The sequence below is a fragment of the Curcuma longa genome, chromosome 10, assembly GCF_044706935.1.
Source record: "Curcuma longa cultivar G26 ecotype Majalengka, Jawa Barat chromosome 10, ITB_CL_G26_1.1, whole genome shotgun sequence".
Lineage (NCBI taxonomy): Eukaryota > Viridiplantae > Streptophyta > Magnoliopsida > Zingiberales > Zingiberaceae > Curcuma > Curcuma longa.
This window is the reverse complement of record NC_133870.1, coordinates 10,668,397-10,690,067: the sequence shown is the minus strand read 5'-3', so window position 1 is coordinate 10,690,067 and position 21,671 is coordinate 10,668,397. Positions and strand designations below refer to the sequence as shown.

The following is a 21,671-nucleotide window of genomic DNA, read 5'->3' as shown; positions in this document are numbered from 1 at the left end:
TTTTTCAAACTCTTCAAGTGTAATATGTCTCGAATAAAACTTGAATCCTTATTGCCTAGGAAATCTAGGCCAAAAGCCTTGGTTGATTCATGCTAAGGTGATTTTAGGATCTCGTCTAATGGCATATTTCATAGATATTAATAAATTAAAGACAAAAATTCTCTAAACCTACCAATAATAAAAGTAATTATAGTTAAGTTAACCATCAAGAGCAAGGTGTTAAAGATTTTGTTCTCCTCATCATCATCCTTTAAAATGTTGCACAAGACAAACTTTGCCAACATGGCATGTACTTTTAAAAGGCCTCCATAACAAGGCTTCAAGCTCTTTGAACAAGATCTTAATTACTTGACGAGAGGCAAAAAGTGAAGAATATATAGGTGATCATTGAAAAGTAACAAGACATGGAATATCATGTCAACTTTCAAAAATTTTTATTTTAATCTCCATCATAATTCATCATCCATTTTGACATATCATACAAGTTTTAATATTTTTCTTTTTTCCATTTCATTTGAATACTTTTTATCCTTCTTAACTAAGTATGACAAGAAAAATGAATTCGATGATATTCAAATCAAATAAAAATATATGGAACAAGTTATGAGCTACATTTTCTTCAATAATTGTATTTTTTGCAATTAAATAAATTTTATTTATTATTTTTTTATTATGTGTTGGTGTGTTGGGGCTTTCTAGAGCATTATTAGAATGTTAAATTAGGGGTTCCAAAATAGAGACATCTAGTTATGATGGTGCTCTATTTAGTTTTAAAAATTATCATACATAGCAATTGTGTTACGAAAATTAATTTCATCATTGATTTGATCTATTTATATGGAATATAATGCTAGTCAATTTTATTAAGAATATTATATTATGTTTGTGATATTCATCTAATATTTTCTAAATGTAACAAATATAACTGTGTGGGAATACAAAGTAGATAAATCAAAGAACTCTAAGTTCTCATAAATTATCCTAATGCTTATCTACTAAAATGCATGAACTTTTAAGAAAAAAATATTTATTACAATTCAATAAGATTTGATAGAACTTGATAAGTTTGAATAAACACATAATAAAGATTAAGTATGTCACCCCACTTACAAAATTCTATTGGCAGTTTTACGATGCCAAGAATAGAATCAACTTGAAAACTATAATTTGAATATCTAAAAACCAACTTGATGAAACCTATCAAATTCAGTTGGTTTTTATTATCTTTGATACCTACATAGATATACAATTAATACAAAACTCATATAAAATGCATAGTATGGTTGAGTTATCTTTGATGGAAATGAATAGAATCTATTTAACTAAAATCATAATATTATTCTACTTGATCTTGAATTCTAAATTATCCATTGGATGATTTGGAAACTGACTATTGAACTATTAGTATGTTTTCTTGTTTTAGTATCTTGAGATTAAAATTTTTGACAATCTTCCTCAAGTGTTAACAAAATGTTTAGTTTCAAGTAGTAAAAGTAAAACATATTAAGGTATGAGTTCTTAATTCTTGAATGTGACAAGGATTACCTCATTTAGTCACACCTTGTGTTAGTCTCACTCAAACATTAAATTTACCTTTAATATTATGTTTCTATTGCTTATTCTTGAATAGTAGAGGAGATGGAAAATCAAAATGGGGTGTTCTATAGATTTGTTGATAACTTATTCGATTCAAAATTAACAAGTTCTTATGGTATATATACTCCTAATAAATTGATCAACATTATAAAGTAGTTGGCAATTTGTACCATTATGTTGATATTGAAGAAGAATATAATTGAGTTGCCACTCCACAAGTATGGGATGTTGAGTGAATTAGACACATTCTCAACATGAGTGAAGAATATTGTTTGACTACAACATGAGTATGTGGTATTTTGAGCCAACTAAAATAGAATCAAATCATTAAGGAATCTAAGTCATAAATATCACAATATTAATGCATAGGCTAATAACTAAAAGAGATTATAGTCATTCCAAGTATAACAAGATGTAGGTCACAATGGAAACACTTCATAAGTTATGCCAAAAAGATTGTTAAATATATACTTTGGCATGCCTAGAGGTGCAATTTGTATATTATACCATACCCTACTAATAGTCTAGCATTGAAACACTTCAATTTAAAGCATTGGATTGAGCTTTATGTATAATTGGTTCAATCATTAGTCAATGTTAATACTGATTACCCTATCACATAATCCAAAGAAAGAAATCAGAGTATCTTCAACCATGCTCATATTGCATTGGAAGATCCAAGGCTTTTGTGATTGAATAGTTCAAAGATGTAACTATTTTGAAGATATTGAATAAAGCTTTTGATGATGTAGCCAAGACTTAGAAAGGAAGCATAAGACAAATGAAGTGTAAATGTTCTTTATAATAAAAAGAATATGATGGCCAATAACGTTTTCAATACATTTTCTATGACATTGAGAGAAAAACTGAAAATGAGTGCAAGTACAAGGTTGACCTACCTTTGTATCGAAATCATCAATGGCTTGAGCAAACACAAATACAATGGCAACAGAGAGATTGTGCATCCCTTGATATATACTACTGCCTTTACAAGATAACAAAAATGATTGCTTGTGAATACATATCAATCACAATTGAATTTTAGATACTTATTCATCCAACAGCATGCATTGTAGAAAAAAACTAGCAGCAGTTTCAAGGACAATTTCAATAACAAGAAACACCTCAACGGCTGTGGTTTTGAATATTTAAGCATCATGTCAGAGAACCCCATACCCATAAGAATTGGTCTAAAAATCCAGTAATGTCCTGGGACATTATTATAAATTTGCAAATAAATGTAGTAACAACCTCAAATTTAAATAATAATGATAATAATAAAAGAATGATGAATCGTTTGTGCTAGTAAATGTCTTGTAGATTAATGGTATTAACACTATCACAAGGAAATTATCCAGGTGAATGCCAATGTTATTTCTATGCTATCACAACTAAATTATCCATGTGAACGCCAATGTTATTTCTATGTTACGAATTAAAATGGGAAAGGATACCTAGTTCTCAGACTACACACATCCAAAGTTTCACAAACGGAGTGGCCGCGAAAGAACTACAAACAGAACCCATGAGTGAGTACCCAACGCAAGTAATTGGTCAAACCAATGTGTTCAAAAAGGGCTGCAAAGCAGTAGTCAGTTCTTGAACATGTAGCCGAGGACAACTCCAAGCAAGGCAATAATTATCACAAACATCAACGAGAAGCCACCTTGTGTCATGCTCGCTTCTTGCCTCACGAGTTCCTGCATAGATTGAGTAAAGACAAGTTAACAACTTCATTTTTTTCCTTTTACACAAGCACTTTGCTTGCCGGAATGAGGCTGCTCATATCAGCTTTGCATGAACATACAGGAAATGTTCATGTATTCAAAAATTGCATGTGCCTTGTTATAAAGAAAAAAAATTGCAAGAATGCGATGTGATCCTCTGTTTCAAAAATGGCCAAAGATTTTATGGTTCAACTTTTGATTAGAGCTAAAGGTATGAAGGTAAAGAGAGGCTGCAGAAATCTCTGGTGAAAACAATAATAAAAAAAATGGTTTAAGAGATCTTAAAGAGCTGTGACTACTAGCTTCATGATTATAGTGAAATTATCACCTTGCAACATAGAATGTCATATGATAAAAGATGCAATTTAACAGGAGAAAGAATCCAGGGGTGTTGTTAACCATTTGAAGCCTTACCAGTTCTTGTCTAAGTTTCTTGTTCTGATCAACAGCAACATTCTTCTCCTGAGTCAACTTCGAAAGTAGGGCAACATTCTGGATGAAGAAAAAGACAGCAAAATATAAATGCAAAGACAAGCAGCAATTCAGATAAACATTAGCGATCAGGAATTGAAGAGCTGAAAACGAATGGATACAAGTATGAGAATTATGCATTCAAAAGTATAACCTCAATGCAGCGCTAAATACTTCAAGGTAATATGTTTAAGAAAGTGTGGAAGAAGCTGGAGTGACAAAAATTTGCTTTGCATTCAAGTTATAATGTAACACAACCTGATTAGTTATACATCCAAAACATAAATTGTTAGAATAATGAACTTGCTTATCTGGTAGAACAGCCTATTGCAACATTTAGAAGTCCACAAAATTTATCTGCCTAGGGATAAACAAAAAAAAGTCCTCTTGAATTGGTAGATAGTGAATGAACATTAATCATCTCATTGAGTTCAGAATGTTTGAAACAGAAGTATAATAATGAACACTTCATAGGTAAAAATTATTGTATATTGATGAAGTAAATCAAACATCAAATATCACGATAATATAATCAGTCAAGGACATGACATATGAAATAAGACTGAGGTGAGAATAACAGCAAATGTAAATAGAGGAGGTGAAACAAGATCTTTGGACTTGTTAAGATAAAAAACCCCCATATGTTATTAGAATAGGATAAAGAGAAGAAATTATATTTGGAATTAAACTTGATATTATTATTCTAAACATGTTATATAGCTTTTTCCTAAATCCTATAAAATTGGTCTAACTCTTGCACAAGCATTTATTGGTTTATGGGGGATCAACTTGTTATAGGATTGTTTTTTAATATAACTAAAATTAAGTCAAATGAAACAATTCTCAGTTCTCATTTTCTTCAGTGAAGATGTGGAGCCTATGTTGTTGGTCATGCTTGAGAAGCACATAGCAACTAACTAGTACACTTCCGCAAGTGTTTATTGGTTGACCACGTGCCTTCTCCTGATGATCACTGGGGCAAAAAGCAATGCTACTATCAAGAGCCAATCCATGGGACAACCATCCATTAATTTGATACCCAATCATGGCCTGAACAAATTAATAGTAGTTCATCATCTAAGCAAAATGTGAGACCCAACCAATGGCATTCCACCATCAGCAGCAACTCTTTCAAATTGAAATACATTATCTAGGAAATCAATTCAAATAAGAGAGCTAACACATTGATTTGGTGGACCCAATCATCAGCTCAACAAACAAATCCGAATAAATGTAGATTCTAAGCTTTTCAAACTTCCCTAAACACAAATGCCATGTCTATAATGTAGAAATTTCTAGCAAAACAAAAAAAAAAAACTGTCAGAACACATTAGTATTAGGAGCAACTTATGGTTGTCCTCCACAAAACAAAGAAACAAATACCAACAACATAACAAGCAACCAAACACTAAAGACGATGACCATCTTTAATTTCCATTCTCATGAAATACTACTGCCTTTTTGCCTTGACCTTTTCTTGGAAAAATATACTTTGTTAGAAACATAAAAGGGAGAGATAAGGGTTACATATTACGTGGTGACTGTGATGAAACTGATAAGATATAATAGAGGCAAGATACACTATTGAGATGCAACAGTGTGTATATAATACATAAGTCAAATCTCATCTCTGTCCAATTTGATCCATCCATCCAACCAACTACTGAGACATAGAGGCAATCGAACCACACCTTGTCAAGCTGTGGTATCCCCTTGCATGAAGTTGAACTCAATTTGCAATCGTGGAATAAGATATAAGAAATCAAGCAAATTACAATGTTAATTGTCAGAACTAGAATTCAACATTATTGTCGAGGTCCATTGTTGAGCAACCTCCAACAATTTATAATGGTGAGCAAGGCACTTCTATCACCATCTCTTCCTGATCTCCTATTTCTCTTATCCTCTCCCTCCCCCTCATTGGTACTGATCTATAGTACACAATCCTTGTCCATAGCAAGGCATACGAGGATAGGATTCATCAGCTTGAGCATGGAAGCGCTTGCTTCAATATAGTTTGCAAACCACAAACAATCTATCATGCACCCATTACCACACCACTGCCAAAATTGATCACACAAAATCCATGATACGACTTTACAAGAAAATTCCATGTAGCATCCATCATAGAACTGAAATTTCCTAAGTGAGACTAGGAAGTCAAAAGACAATAAATGCAGTTATGGAGAATCTACAGAGGCAGATAGGAATCTTGGCAGCAAAGGTGAAGTTTCTTGCAGGATGCCCCATGGACATGAGCAAGGCAATTATCACCATTCAATATGCATGAAGGCACTAAAGTTATTGTGCTACAAGGACAGTACAAAAGTGTCAGAAAACTTGTTCAAAATAAATCTAATAGATGCTACCATATCTTTCCTTGTGGACTTGTCACTGTACAAAGATTTCTTTCTAAGATGGGGTTGAAGGTTTAGTTCTTACCCTAGAATTAAGACTGTTGTTCTAGTAGGAACTTGTGACAACTGAAAAGGAACACCTATTAAAGAGTATATGACAGAACATTTTGCACTGATAATGACTGTCCAAAACATATTTTCATGTCTTGTGGTGGAATAACTCTTTTACCCCCTTGGAAATATCACATGGTGAACATAGCAAGAGCTATAATAGCCTTTAAAATATTATCCAACAGAAGAGGCCAACAAATTTAACATCTCTAGGAAGAGGACAAAAGCAATAAAGCATGTTCACAAACACCACAAGTCAAACTAAAAAGAAAATGGTTCATACAACAAATGAGAGTATATCCATGCACAAAGCTACACTAGTTTCAAAATTGAGGCAACTCTCCATGCCTTCACATGCCTTATAAATCTAAACTAATACCTTATTACATTCATCTTTAATACATCTTATTTGAATAAGATCTCTTGTCTTCCTCTCTCTCTCTTTAATTATTCTGTAAATGTCTTTTTCCCTTTCTTTTGTATCTAATTTTCGATATAAATATTCAAAAATTTCATTCTTAACTTCATTCACTGCTTTCTTGGCCTCTTTCTTGGTTACTATATATTTTTTTAAGTTTCCTCGTTGTTACAAGTATATACATTATAGACTCTTTGTTTTTCTGTCACTTTCTCTTATACTTTCTTATTCTACCATCAAGATTCTTTACTTGGTGGGGCACATCCCTTTGACTCACTAAGTACATTCCTGGCTACTATTTTCAACTTTAATACCATCTTATCCCATGTCATATTCAAGTCGCCATATATTTCTCCTAATACTTATACCCCTATCATCTCCTTAAATATATTTTGTTTCTCATCCTTTAACTTCCATCACTTAATTCTAGAAGTCATGCATATTTTCCTTCTGCTAATAATATGCTTGAGACGTAATCCAACACTACTAACCTGTGTTGGGTAATTAAGTTTTTTCTATGGATGATCTTGCAATCTTTACAAATATGTTTCTCTAGGAATGACCTTGCAATCTTTCCTAACACTTGTACTCCTACCATCTCCTTAAATATGTTTTATTTTTCATCCTTTAACTTCCACCACTTAATTCTAAAAGTCGTGCATCTTTTCCTTCTATTAATACTATACTTGAGGTGTATATCCAACACTACTAACCTATGTTAGGTAGTTAAGTTTTCTTTAGGAATAACCTTGCAATCTTTCCAAATCTTTCTATCCTTCTTCCTAACCATAAGAAAGTTAATTTGCAATTTATTATTTTCACTTGTGAATGTGACTAAATGGTCTTCTCTTTTCTTAAAAAATATATTAGCTAATATAATATCAAATGATATCGCAAAATCCAATATAGTTTTTCCTTCTTCATTTCTTATTCCAAACCCATAACCCTCATGCACTCTATCATATTCCTCATTTTTCACTCCTATATGTCCATTTAGATCTCCTATTAAAATTATTTCAGTTGGCGAAATATTTTGTAATACATTATCTAGGTTATCCCAAAATATAAATTTGGTGTGTTCATTTAATGCTACTTGAGGTGCATATATGTTAATTACATTAATAATTTCTTTCGTCACTATTATCTTGAGAGTTATAATCCTATCCCCTTTCTAACTACTCCTACTACTTCATCCTTTAGCGAATTATCAACAACAATACTTATTTCATTTCTTGTTTTACTCCTTCCTTTAAGAGAGATTTTTTTCATGGATAGATAGAGGGAAAAATTAACCATTGTTAAAAAGGTAAAGAGGTTTCTTCCCTCTCTATTTACCCTTGCAGAAAAATTAACCATTATTAAAAAAGGTAAAGAGGTTTCTTCCCTCTCTATTTACCCTTGTAGATAAATTAATGAGAAAAAATTAACAATGGAGGGGGGAAAATTAAATAATCAAGGAGAAAAAAATTAATAAGGGAAGGAATTTAAATTAACGATTAGAAATGAAAAATACTAAATAAATAAATAAATTTAAAGAAGAATAAAAATGAAAAATAAAAAATAATAATTTATATTAAAAAACAAAGGCAGCCGCAACCTCTCGGTGGATGCCGCGAGGTTGCAATTGCCTCTATGACTACGCGACCTTGCAAAGGACACCGCAAGGTCACAGCTTCATCACGACACCATGCCAGTGCAATAGAAAATTCCACCTGTATCAACCAATACAGCACGACATGGTATTTGAATCCATGACTATATTTGTGCAATTGACCTCTGGTCAACATTGGCCAAATTAACCAAACTCGAGTTGACTCGAGTTAGGTTTCGATGTTTAATCAATATTTTTGTTGGATGTCAAGTAGGCCAAGGTTGATTGGGTACTTAACAGTCGATCAATATGTTAATTGGTTGAGTAAAAGTCAAGTAGATCAAGGTTGACCAAATACTTAACAAGGAAAAAATTCAAGTGGGTCACGGTTGACCAGACACCTAGCGGTCAAAAGTCCAATAAGGAGGTGAAAAGAGGAAACTCCAAGTGGGTCATGCTTGCACACACTTGGTGATCGGAGATAGGAAAGTCCAAGTGAGTCATGGTTGACCGGACACTTGATGATCAGAAATAACGAAAATCCAAATGGGTCATGGAGGATCAAACATTTGCATGAGAAACAAAGTCCAATTGGATCATGGATGATCGAACACTTGGTATGTTGATGCAAGTCCTAACAAGTCATAAATGACAGGATGTTAGGTGAGAACGATGAAATCCTGGCAAGGTCAAACTTAATCGGATGCTAGGCAACGGAAAACCAAGGCAGGACAAGGTCGACCGAGATGCTGAGCAAGGGAAGTCTTAATAAGTTGAGGTCAATCAGATACTCGGCAAGATAAGAATACAACTTTGGTAAGGTTGAAACAGAAGTATCAGTCAATTGATAGGGTGTATCGATCGATCAATCGATGGACTCTAAACTTTGAAATTGAGGTTTAAGAACGAAGTGCTAGTGCATTTTCAAATCAACAAGAGGCATTCCAAAGCAACTAATAGTGATCAAAAGCAAGATTCATTGTTGTAACGTATTTTATTTACCGTGCTCATTTCTATTTGTATCTTTCTTTTGTGTTTGTGTTGCTTGCATAAAAAACATATTATAAGAGACTTCTCCGCCTCCAGAATGCGTCCGAGAAGGAGAAGGATAATGGTGATAGTTCGTTAAGACTAGGCCTTGGACGTATCCGCCTTAGGAGACGGTGAACCAAGTAAACCGCCTGTGTTTGCATTGTGCGTCGATTTGTTTCAAGTTTCAGCTGCATATATTCATTGACGTGAGAAGAGTTATTCACCTCCTCTAATTCGCACGGATCCTAAGAGACTAAAGTCATGTTGTATTAACAAACCAAAAGGTGGACCAGCACTAGTTTGCAATTACTCTTAAATGGCTTCGGTTATTTGATTTAATTTAAGTTTATTATATAACACCAAATTGATGTGTTGTCATTGCTTAAAGCTTTTTACTCAATATGCAACAATCACCTTACATTTTTTAAACTTTTAAAGGAGGAACTAGTTCCATCTATCGATGAAACAACTAAGGTTGGGGGAATTAAGCAAACTAATGATGTGGTAAGTATGAAATTGGAATCCATGAGAAAAAAAATACAGTTGAGGTCATCTACCAAACAAAGTTAGTTATAACAACAATGTCAAAGGTGCTACACAAGGGCTTAAAGAGTGAGATAAACAAGGGCTTAAAGAGTGAGATAAACAAGGGCCAAAATTGTGCAATTAAGAAATATATCACAACTAAAGGAAAATAAACATTAAGGATGCTTTGAATTTGGTGAGTATCAAAGATTCTCTCAATTTCAGGGTCAAAGCTACACAGCTAGAGGGGCAAATTGCATAAGGATGCTTTGAATTTGGTTTCCAAAAAAGATGTGTGGTCCTGCTTGCCAAGGACGGGACAAATGTTAAAGGAAAGCAGCTTGAACAACATGCCCATTGTGGGTTTGGTGTAGGCCAATCCCAAAAATTCCAACAAAGATGAAAAATAATATCAAAAAATTCCCCTAGCTGGGTGTCTTGGTGAAGATAATATACAACTCTTGTGGTACAGGCACTTATGTTTAATCTAAAGAGATTGTGTGAGCATGGCTATCAGTCTATAGCCCTTCTTGCAGCATTCTAGTGGTAGTCTTAGGTGGATTTTAAAATACTGCCTAATATAAATACATATTTCTTCGTCTACCGTCATAAGTCATAAATACCTCAAAATGGGGGCAATTAGTAACAAGGATGAACTCACTTTGACATTCCAACATGCTTAATCCATCCTTACAACAACCTAAAGGGCATTGTACAATTAAACGGCAAACAAACTATGTGGAGAAAATTAAGGAAAAAAGATGAAGTTATATTAGACCAAAATGAATTTCACAAATTAAGGTCGCTTGCATTTAATATAGGCCATTGAAAGGGCATGGTGAAATGATATAATGATGGGCAAGTTACACATTGATTTTCCATTCTCCCGGTCCTTCCAGCATAACTTTCAGTGGAAACAATGACATTTGAAATTTCATCCATGTTAACCAAGGAGAAAGCATGTGGAAAACTGTTTGGTAGAATGAATCTCCCCAATAAAAGTTTTAACGATCACTTGGACCTTTTATAGCCCTGATCTGTAGTACCCATATATGTGTCATTCATCAGTCAACACAATATTGCATCATTTATAAGAGACAACATCCATATGATCATTCAATCCCACCTAATAAAGACCACCAAATAAAATCATTCAAACAAAATTTATCAAAGTACTACTGTAGAATACCCCATTTAATCAAAATTCTTCACAACATTACTAGCACAATAAATGTTAAAGGATGATTAATCAAATAAGGCAAAAAAAATGTGCATTTTCAATGTCAGTGTGTGTGAAAGAAAAAAATTTCAGTCTAAATAACAAAGTACTCATCCAAGAAGTATGCAAAACAATGCATGGTAGCATAAAATGCTAAGTTTGCCAAAGAGTTGTATTAAAGTTACATGTAACCAAGATATTTCACATCTCAGAAGGATAAAATTATAGTAAATTTAGCACATGTGGTCTTCCACCATGGCATGCCAAAACATCCAAAACAAGGAACCTATGGCGGAAAGAATGAACTGAGTTACATGTAGTATGCCATGCATGCCCATCTTCGATGTGAACATATGCACTTATTGCCCATGGTGGTTAGTTTAGTACCCCTACACAATATGCAATGGCAACAGTTGGTTGCATGATATACATGACATTTCTTCATGGAATTGTCCAGAATGTACATAGTAGGATGAGAAAAAATTGTTAGAGAAGGAATGATGAGTTAAATCTGTGATCTTTATAAAATTAAATGTGAGAACGATTGTTAAACAATAATTTAATTGTGATGATACCTTTTGTATCTCTGGAAAGCTAGTTCAACACAACTTTAACTAATCCATAATTCAGGATATTATCTATCTCATAATGATATTGTCAAAAGCCAGTGAGTGGGCCTATCCAAATCCAAAAATAGCTACACTTAAGGGTGGGAATCGCAGAGCCCAGATCATGCAGAACAGGTGGTAGGAAGATTTAGCATTCGTTGGGATCCAAGAGAAGACAAGTTTAATTTGGGTGGTAAAACTTGTTCCTTTTTCTTGAATTAGGCATGCTATATGAAATGGTTTACCTACTATAACTGCATATCAAACAACTGTTCAGTAATACAGCACCTACACTCTCTACAAGCTTACCAAGATAGTACCTAATAGCAAGCAAATAGTAGATGACTACACAACATAAACTCCACTTCTTCATAATTCCCAAATTATCACATGCAATCAGAAATAAACAGTTAGGCCTTATCTATCTTCTAGCATGTAACATCCACTTAGTTTAAGCACTCAAACGGCCCTCTCAATCCTATCTGAGCTGCAAGTTGGTTTTAATATGAGCAGCCTGATCCAAAAGAAAAATAGCTGACCTATGAGGAGGGGGACTGCCGCTCACTAGACACTCAAAGAACCCAACACCATCCCATGTGAGACTATGGGAGTAGAGCAGTCTAACCGTATGTCACTCAGAATTGAATAGGAACTACGTGTCTAACACAAATGTTTAAAAAAACATGTTAATGTAATAAGGACATCAAGTATTGGCTTGAGTGTCGATGCTAGTGTCTCAGTGTTCGATGCGGGAATGAAGGGGGAACACGAAGAGTTAAAGTATCAGAACTAAAAGCACTCTCTTGCCCAAGGTGTGGTTACATAGAAGGCAGGCTATTCCAACCCAAAAAAAAAACTAACCATTTAGGTGGATAACTTCTGCTTCCTTTAGACACTAGAATAAACCACTCTCCCATGTAGAAGAGTGTCCCTTAGCAACTCCTTCAGTTGAGGTTTGGTCAGCTTCATATAACATTAAAGGACAAAGAGCAGCCCACATGTTGAGAGTGGTCCAACATTCCTGTGTGACTGAGTATAGGAGTCTTTAGGTGTTTTAAGTAAAAAACAGTTCCCCGCCTATGTGGTAGCTATTTTGGATTAGTTAGATACGCTCCCAAACCTTAACATGGTATTGCAACAAACTCATAACTCGGTATTCAAAATTGGCCAATATGCATCCAAATTAAATTGGATCAGGATTAGTCTTTTATATCTGATTTTGTCCCAAAAATTGGACATCAATCAGAAAACTACAAAACACTTCTAGATTTGGCCATAATCAATAGAAATACAAATAGGTCAGCAAGAAGAAGTGGAAACTGGTTAAGGATCCTCCAACTCAGTCCATGATCAATGATTTTTCTAAAATCACCAATGTCTAACCAATTCAGAATATTTTCCAGTTAAACCTTACAGAATACAGAAAAAACAAAGTCAAAGGATATGAAGAATATGAGCAGGAAATCCAGAGATGAAGTGTACAGACTCATGGCATCTACTTGGTGCTAGAAATCACTGGAAATCATCATCGCCTTTAAGAAATTGATGACAGTTGTGAGAGTTAGAGTTATTCTCTAGAGAGAGGAGTAATTGATGGTATTCCTCGAAAGTAGTAATAGCAGATGATTAATACTCAAAATAAAGGAAACATAAATAAAATATTTAATAAGATGTACTATATATAAGTGAGGCTAATGTAAATATAATGTTTAACAGCTAAGACATTAAGGCACAAAAAATATGGCTAGGTAAAAGTTGAGAAAACAAGTAAAATGTAGCAAGACATAACATATAATAGCTACATGCAATATGGAAGATAAAAAATACATGTCATTATTACCTTAAAATAGTTACATAATTAGATATTAAGTATCAGCTTAGTAAGATAAGTTATCTGATAAAAAACAATTTCCAGGTCAACTAGAATATTTTACCATACTGTTATAATAATAAATACACATAAGTTGCACGTGCACCCACTAGTTTACTGTTGTTTCCATGTTACCCTCCCATCTTCCCAAAAATCTCCACTCTGTTTCACCATGCATGTTATTTAGACCACTCTAATGGGAGGTACATGGAATAACACGGGGTGTACATATAACTTTTCTTAATTAAATAAGTCATTTGATGGACTAAATTGAAGATGTTTGGAAAAACAAAATAGGAGGAACATGGAATACCAATAAGCTATAGGGGTATACATATAATTTACAATATCAATCAAACCACTTAGTTTGTTTCCATACACTATATCTAACTGTCAAATGTGAAATTGGTATTCTGATGTAGCACAAGAAGAGATTGAGTGTTGGGAGGTTTGGAGAGTAGAAATCTTGAATGAAGTGGTAAAGGGATTGTAGAAAAGATTGTAGAAACTTAGGTATCACACCTAAGAGTTCCTAGGCATCACACCAATAGGAGATTGCAAGACACGACCTAAGAGAACTCTCAAAACTTTGATATCTATTTTGTTTGCCAGCATTACAGCAGTGCACATTTATACTAGGACTCACAAAGAACTCATGAAGACACATAGGAAATATAAATGCTAGTAGATGAACTCATCGAAAATACAAAGGAGATTGCATGACACGACCTAAGAGAACTCTCAAAACTTTGATATCTATTTCGTATGCCAGCATTACAGCAGTACACATTTACACTAGGACTCACAAAGAACTCATGAAGACGCATAGGAAATATAAATGCTAGTAGATGAACTCATCGAAAATACAAAGGACTCATAAAGACACATAGGAAATATAAAAGACTCAGATGCTAAAATTTTCCAAGCATGAGAAGTTAAAGCATATTGGAGTGTTGAACATTTATGCTGACTTTTGACTTTTCACTTCAAGAATTGATGGAGTTTGCCACTTGTCAAATTGATAGTTGACCTTTAAATTCTGTATATCTGGATTTTTAATGGAGTTTGCCACTTGTCTCCATCATATTCGATATTCAATTAAATATTTTTAATAACTCTTTGAAATTATTCAAATTAATTAACAACTACGACATTCAATCTACATCTTCTATTTATTAAATATCTGTATCTATATAACTGATGGCCACTGCAACAAATCGATAAATATAAAAAACTTCTATTAATAAAATGCTATAATCAATTATAATGCATTACTAATATACAAAAGTGATGCAAAATCATATCAAAAAGTTACCATCTAATGTGTATGAAAATATTCATTTAATAGTATTAAGGTGTGTTTCTTTTTTTATTGTCTTATACATCAAAAAAATATATATCCCTTCCCTATTACTTATATCCTATATCTTTAAGATTAGAAGTTTTTTATTGTAATAATATCTGAGAAGAGCAATATTTTGAAAGCATATGAGAAGATAAGTTTCACAAACCACAAACATCAACTAGGAATACCCTGCAATACTACCTGTTTTCACCTTGAGGATTTTATCAATAGTAGAGGATAAGTATTTAAACCAGGTGCTCATATGTGGATCATGCATCAGAGGGAAAAAAGACATAGGAACTAGGAATACTCTACTTGTGCAATTTAGGTGAATGAAAAGGTAAGGTTAGCAAAGGCATAGTTGACCAGGTAAATTTATCCAACCACAGTTGCAAGATTACAGCCTTATAGGCAAGGTTTAAAACAGCTGGCAGAAATATCTAAAGCTGTCCTTCAAGATGAAAAATCTGGAGCACATTCATCAACATATTTGATGGAACATAATACAAAATTCTGTAAACAGTACAAGTTAACTTGCCTCAGATGATTTTTCTTGTTGAATACCATCAGCATATGCTCTTGTTGCCTGTGATCATAACCAAATTAATATCTTAATGTGGAAAAATAAGTTCTATAAGAACATGGGAAATGATCCAATAACATAATACTCACATCTAATAATTCTGAGGCATTCAGATTTCCATTGTCTGATAAGGAAGGCCTAGGGGATGAGCCCTCCTCAGACCCCTCAGGCACTGGTGAGGGTGGTTGTGGTGGTGGGATATATACAACTCGCAATTTAACCTCATTTACCACATTTCCTGACTCCTTTGCAAACTAAACAAGATTGACTGTTATATTCAGTGCTCAATTTATAGTAACACCCATGGATGCACTCAGAAGAATATAAGTACCATTTCAATGGTGACGTCTTTAGTAGCAGCGTCTTGATCAATAACCACACTCTGAACAAGAAATTTGTCCTTGCATTGCATGTCAGGGGGAGTTTCACGCTGAGCTTGCATTGTAACTGATGCAACGTAATACCCTTCTTAGATTAACAATACAGGATTGTCGTTTCTAACAAAGGAAATTTAGGGGCCGGGTCAAGAACAGCATACCAATGACATCACATGTCGATCGTGGTAGAACGACCCCAGAATTCGGCCTGACACAGTACTTCTTCGGGCTTGTCGTCTTGACCTATCACGGAATCCAAAATCAAAAGTTCCAACTTTACTAAATAGAATGCACGAACCGCTTAGAGATTGAAACTTTCTAGGGCTTCACCGGGCATAAAACGTAAAAGAAAGCAGAATAAGCAAAGTAGCAACCTTAAACGCGATGTGATTATCCGAATTGTTCGTAAGATGAATGGAGCACGAGATCTGCTTCTTTAATTCGACTGCCGCGGCCAATATCAAACAAAAACTCAACGAACGGAACAGGAATAATAGCCATCGGGCCGAAAGAAATCCCCCGGACTACGACGCAGACAACAAGGCGTGGATATGGAACTTACATGGGAAGCTGAGCTCCAAGGGATCAATTTCGAGCAACTCTCCGGAACTCATCTTGAATTCACCTCTGAATCTCGGCAAAGAACCACCACAACGAGGGAGCGGAAGGGGAAAGGAGAGATCGAGAAACGATGGCGAGGAAACCGAAGGACAAGGTGCGCCCTCGGGGAAGTCGAGCTACCGATGACGACGACGGGTGGGGAGCGTGGTAACGGGAAAGTAGGTGTTCTTTTATTGCCGCGATTAACTTTTTGCCCCACAAATAATCGAGATTAGCAATCTAATGGCAAAGTTACAATGAACCCCTCCCTAGTTTATAAAATTTGATTTCGAAACAAGGTCTCTCTTGTTTCATAGAGGTATGACTTCTAGATGTTACATTAGGACATCTCCAATAAGAGATATTTGATAGGATATTTAAAAAAATATCCCCATATATCAAATATTCTTTATTGGAAGGGATATTTGAGAGGTGATTAAAAATCACCGGGCAAAAGGTTTTAATTGGTGATTTCAATTATTTTATTATAAAAAAATATTTAATAATTAAAATTAAATAAAAGAAAGATATTAGATTAGATGGGATAAATAGATGAGATAGTGATAATAGGTGGGATATAGTTAAATAAATAATATTATTAAATTAATTTTATTTAAAATTAAATTAAAAAATTAAAAATTAAAAATAATTTTATTTAAATATAAATTAATAAAATAAATATGGGACTTATAAATATTTAGTTATGATATTTAATTATGATATTTGAAAGTGAGATAGTGATAATAAGTGGGACCCATAAATATTTGATTTGTGGTATATTTGATTGTGAAAGTTTGGATATTTGAGGAAAGTGATATTTGATTGATGACATGAACGTGAAGACCATAAATATTTGGATGAAATATTTGGTGGCATTGTTGATGCCCTTATAGATTTGAATAGTGCAGCCAACTTGCAACTCAGATAGGATTGAGAGGGCTGTTTGAGTGCTTAAACTAAGTGGATGTTACATGCTAGAAGACACATAAGGCCTAAACTGTTTATTTCTGATTGGATGTGATAATTTGGGAATTATGAAGAAGTGGAGTTTATGTTGGGTACTCATCTACTATTTGCTTGCTATTAGGTACTATCTAGGTAAGCTTGTAGAGAGTGTAGGTTCCTTGTTTTGAATGTTTTGGCATGCCATGGTGGAAGACCACATGTGCTAAATTCACTATAATTTTATCCTTCTGAGATGTGAAGTATCTTGGTTACATGTAACTTTAATACAACTCTTTGGCAAATTTAGCATTTTATGCTACCATGCATTGTTTGCATACTTCTCGGATGAGTACTTTCAGGGGCGGAGCCACGAGGGGCAGGTACGGGCCACCGCCCCCCTCAGCTTTTTGAAATTACTAATATTTTAATATATTTATTTTAAAATTAATAATTAATTATTAAATATTTAAAATATAGCTCCTCCTTTCGTGGAAACCTGCTTCCGCCCCCTGTACTTTGTTATATAGACTGAAATTTTTTTCTTTCACACACACTGACACTGAAAATGCACAATTTTTTCTGCCTTATTTGATTAGTCGTCCTTTAACATTTATTGTGCTAGTAACGTTGTCAAGAATTTCGATTAAATGGGGTATTCTACACTAGTATTTTGATAAATATTGTTTGAACGATTTTATTTGGTGGTCTTTATTCGGTGGGATTGAATGATCATATGGATGTTGTCTCTTATAAATGATGCAATATTGTGTTGACTGATGAATGACACATATATGGATACTACAGATCAGGGCTATAAAAGGCCCAAGTGATCGTTAAAATTTTTATTGGGGAGATTCATATAGTCGTTAATTTGGATTAGGCCTACCGGATTGGCCCGCCCCGTTAAGTAATTTAGGCGGATTGGGTTGAAATTTTATCAATCCATTTTAAGATGAGTTCAGATGAGTTGGCCCGCCTAGGCCCGTGACCCGCGTGGGTTGGCTCGCGGCGGACTTGGGTTGGCCCGCCGGTTGAGAAAGTTTATTTATTTATTTCAAATTTTAAAATTAAAGTAGAAAATTCAATGAATTAGTAGGTTTGATCCATTTAAATTACAATTCAATTCAAACTTAACAATTATAATTCAAACTTAAAAATTTCAACATAATCAATTTAAATTATAATTTAAATTTAAATTTTTTAATATTTTTAATATTATTTATTTTTTAACAGGCCCGCGGGTTCGCTCGCATAACCCGTGACCCGCCTTGGGTTGGATTGGAGATTTCGCAATCCGCCCCATTGGTGGGTTGGCCCGCCCCGCCCCGTCATATGATAGATCCGTTATGGGTTAGCCCGCCCCGCAGTGGGTTGGTCCGTTTGATGGCTATGTAGATTCATTCTACCAAACAGTTTTCCACATGCTTTCTCCTTGGCTAACATGGAATGAAATTTCAAATGTCATTGTTTTCCACTGGAAGTTATGCCGGAAGGACCGGAGAATGGAAAATCAATGTGTAACTTGCCCATCATTATATCATTTCACCATGCCCTTTCAATGGCCTATATTAAATGCAAGTGACCTTAATTTGAGAAATTCATTTTGGTCTAATATAACTTCATCTTTTTTTCTTAATTTTCTCCACATAGTTTGTTTGTCTTTTAATTGTACAAAGCCCTTCAGGTTGTTGTAAGGATGGATTAAGCATGTTGAAAAGTCAAAGTGAGTTCATCCTTGTTACTAATTGTCCCCATTTTGAGGTATTTTCGACTTATGACGGTAGACGAAGAAATATGTATTTATATTAGGCAGTATTTTAAAATCCACCTAAGACTACCACTAGAATGCTGCAAGAAGGGCTATAGACTGATAGCCATGCTCACACAATCTCTTTAGATTAAACATAAGTGTCTGTACTGCAAGAGTTGTATGTTATCTTCACCAAGACACCCAGCTAAGGCAACTTTTTGATCTTATTTTTCATCTTTGTTTGAAATTTTTGGGATTGAAGTGGCCTACACCTAACCCACAATGGGCATGTTGTTAAATTCTTTCCTTTAACATTTGTCTCATCCTTGGCACTTAATCCCTGGGGGTGGCACCCCTGATTTTGAAAAAATGTGCAAGTTTCAACCTGTCTAACCAAAGTCAATTTCAAATAGCATCAGCAAACATAAACATTATAGAAAGAGCAGCACCCCATACGATGGAAAAGCTCAAATTGAATACTTTAGAGTTTTCCAATGACATCACTAGAAAATGATCGAACAACCAAATTCCAAACAAATGCGGAACATGATTTCATCATAGAAAATCTGGAAGGATAATAAAAAAAATGCTTTACCCCCCTGCCCCCCTGACTTTGGACCCCCCCCCCCCCCCCGCGCTCTTTGATGTATATTGACCGGATATTGCACCAGTTTTGATGTCAATTCTGTCAAGATGAATGGCCTACACCAAACCCACAATGGGCATGTAACTTATTTCTTAGTTAATTCAAAATTTATTTTATTAATGTGACAATGCGATGTTAAAAAATGGTCTCCCCTCAGTAAAAATTTGTCCGCATCCTTGGCAAGCAGGACCACACATCTTTTTTGGAGACCAAATTCAAAGCATCCTTATGCAATTTGCCCCTCTAGCTGTGTAGCTTTGACCCTGAAATTGAGAGAATCTTTGATACTCACCAAATTCAAAGCATCCTTAATGTTTATTTTCCCTTAGTTGTGATGGATTTCTGAATTGCACAATTTTGGCCCTTGTTTATCTCACTCTTTAAGCCCTTGTTTAGCACCTTTGACATTGACAGATGGCCTCACTGTATTTTTTTTTCTAGTGGATTCCAATTTCATACTTACCACATCATTAGTTTGCTTAATTCCCCCAACCTTAGTTGTTTCATCGATATGAGCTATTAGGCCTCCCTAGTTCCTCCTTTAAAAGTTTAGAAAATGTAAGGTGATTGTTGCATATTGAGTAAAAAGCTTTAAGCAATGCCAACGCATTGCTTCGATGTTATATAATAAACTTAAATTAAATCAAATAACTGAAGCCATTCAAGAGTAATTGCAAACTAGTGTTGGTCCACCTTTTGGTTTGTTAATACAACATGGCTTTAGTCTCTTAGGACCAGTGCGAGTTAGAGGGAGTGAATAGCTCTTCTCACGTCAATGAATATACGCAGCGAAAACTTGAAACAAATCAACGCACAATGCGAACACGGTCAATTTACTTGGTTCACTGTCTCCTATGGTGGATGCGTCTAAGGCCTAGTCCTAGTGAACTATCACTATTATCCTTCTTCTCATACATCTTTCGGAGGCGAAGAAGTCTCTTATAATATATTTTTTACACAAGCAATACAAACACAAAAGAAAGATACAAATAGAAATGAGCAAGGTAAATAAAATACGTTACAACAATATATCTTGCTTTTGATCACTATTAGTTGCTTTGGAATGTCTCTTGTTGGTCCGGAAATGCACTAGCACTTCACCCTCAACCTCAATTTCGGAGTTTAAAGTTCATCGATCGATCAATACACCCTATCAATCGGTTGATACTCCTGTTTTAGTCTTACTAAAGTTGTATTCTTGTCTTGTTTTGTATCCGATTGACTTTAACCTATTAGGACTTCCCTTGCTCAGTATCTCGATCATCCTTGACCTACTCAAGTTTTTTGTTGCCTAGCATTCGGTTAACTTTGATCTTGACAGGATTCATCGTTCTCATCTAACATCCAGTCATTCGTGACTTGTTAGGACTTGCATCAATATGCCAAGTGTTTGATCATCCATGATCGAGTTGGACTTTGTTTCTCATGCAAATGTTTAGTCAACCATGACCCATTTGGACTTCTGTCATCTCCGCTCACCAAATGTCCGATCAACTATGATCCACTTGGACTTTCCCATCTCTGATCAACAAGTGTCTGTGCAACCATGACCTACTTGGAGTTTCCTCTTTCTAGCTCCCTGTTGTACTTTTGATTGCTAAGTGTCCGATCAATCATGACCCACATGAATTTTTTCCTTGTCAAGTATTCGGTCAATCTTGATCTACTTAACTCTTACTCAACCAATTAACATATTAATCGACTGTCAAGTATCTAATCAACCTTGACGTACTTGATATCCAACAAACATATTGATTAAACATTAAAACCCTATTCGAGTCAACTCGAGCTTGATTAATCTAGTCAACGTTGACCAAAGGTCGATTGCACAAACATAGTCATGGCTTCAAATACCGTGTCATGCTGTATTGGTTGATACGGGTGGAATTTTCTATTGCAC

At 34.6% G+C, this 21,671-nt stretch overlaps 1 protein-coding gene across 1 annotated transcript; it reads right to left on the bottom strand.

Moving 5' to 3' along the window:
* Positions 1–2,890: 2,890 nt before the first annotated feature.
* LOC141835848 (vesicle-associated protein 1-2-like) lies at positions 2,891–16,599 on the bottom strand. Its single transcript, XM_074723230.1, has 8 exons — positions 16,393–16,599; positions 16,205–16,275; positions 15,992–16,073; positions 15,785–15,900; positions 15,543–15,707; positions 15,409–15,456; positions 3,738–3,815; positions 2,891–3,296 (listed from the first exon to the last, which is right to left on the bottom strand). Exons 1-8 carry the CDS (start codon positions 16,442–16,444, stop codon positions 3,189–3,191), a joined length of 720 nt encoding a protein of 239 aa, XP_074579331.1. The 5' UTR covers positions 16,445–16,599; the 3' UTR covers positions 2,891–3,188.
* Between the last annotated feature and the right edge of the window lie 5,072 nt (positions 16,600–21,671).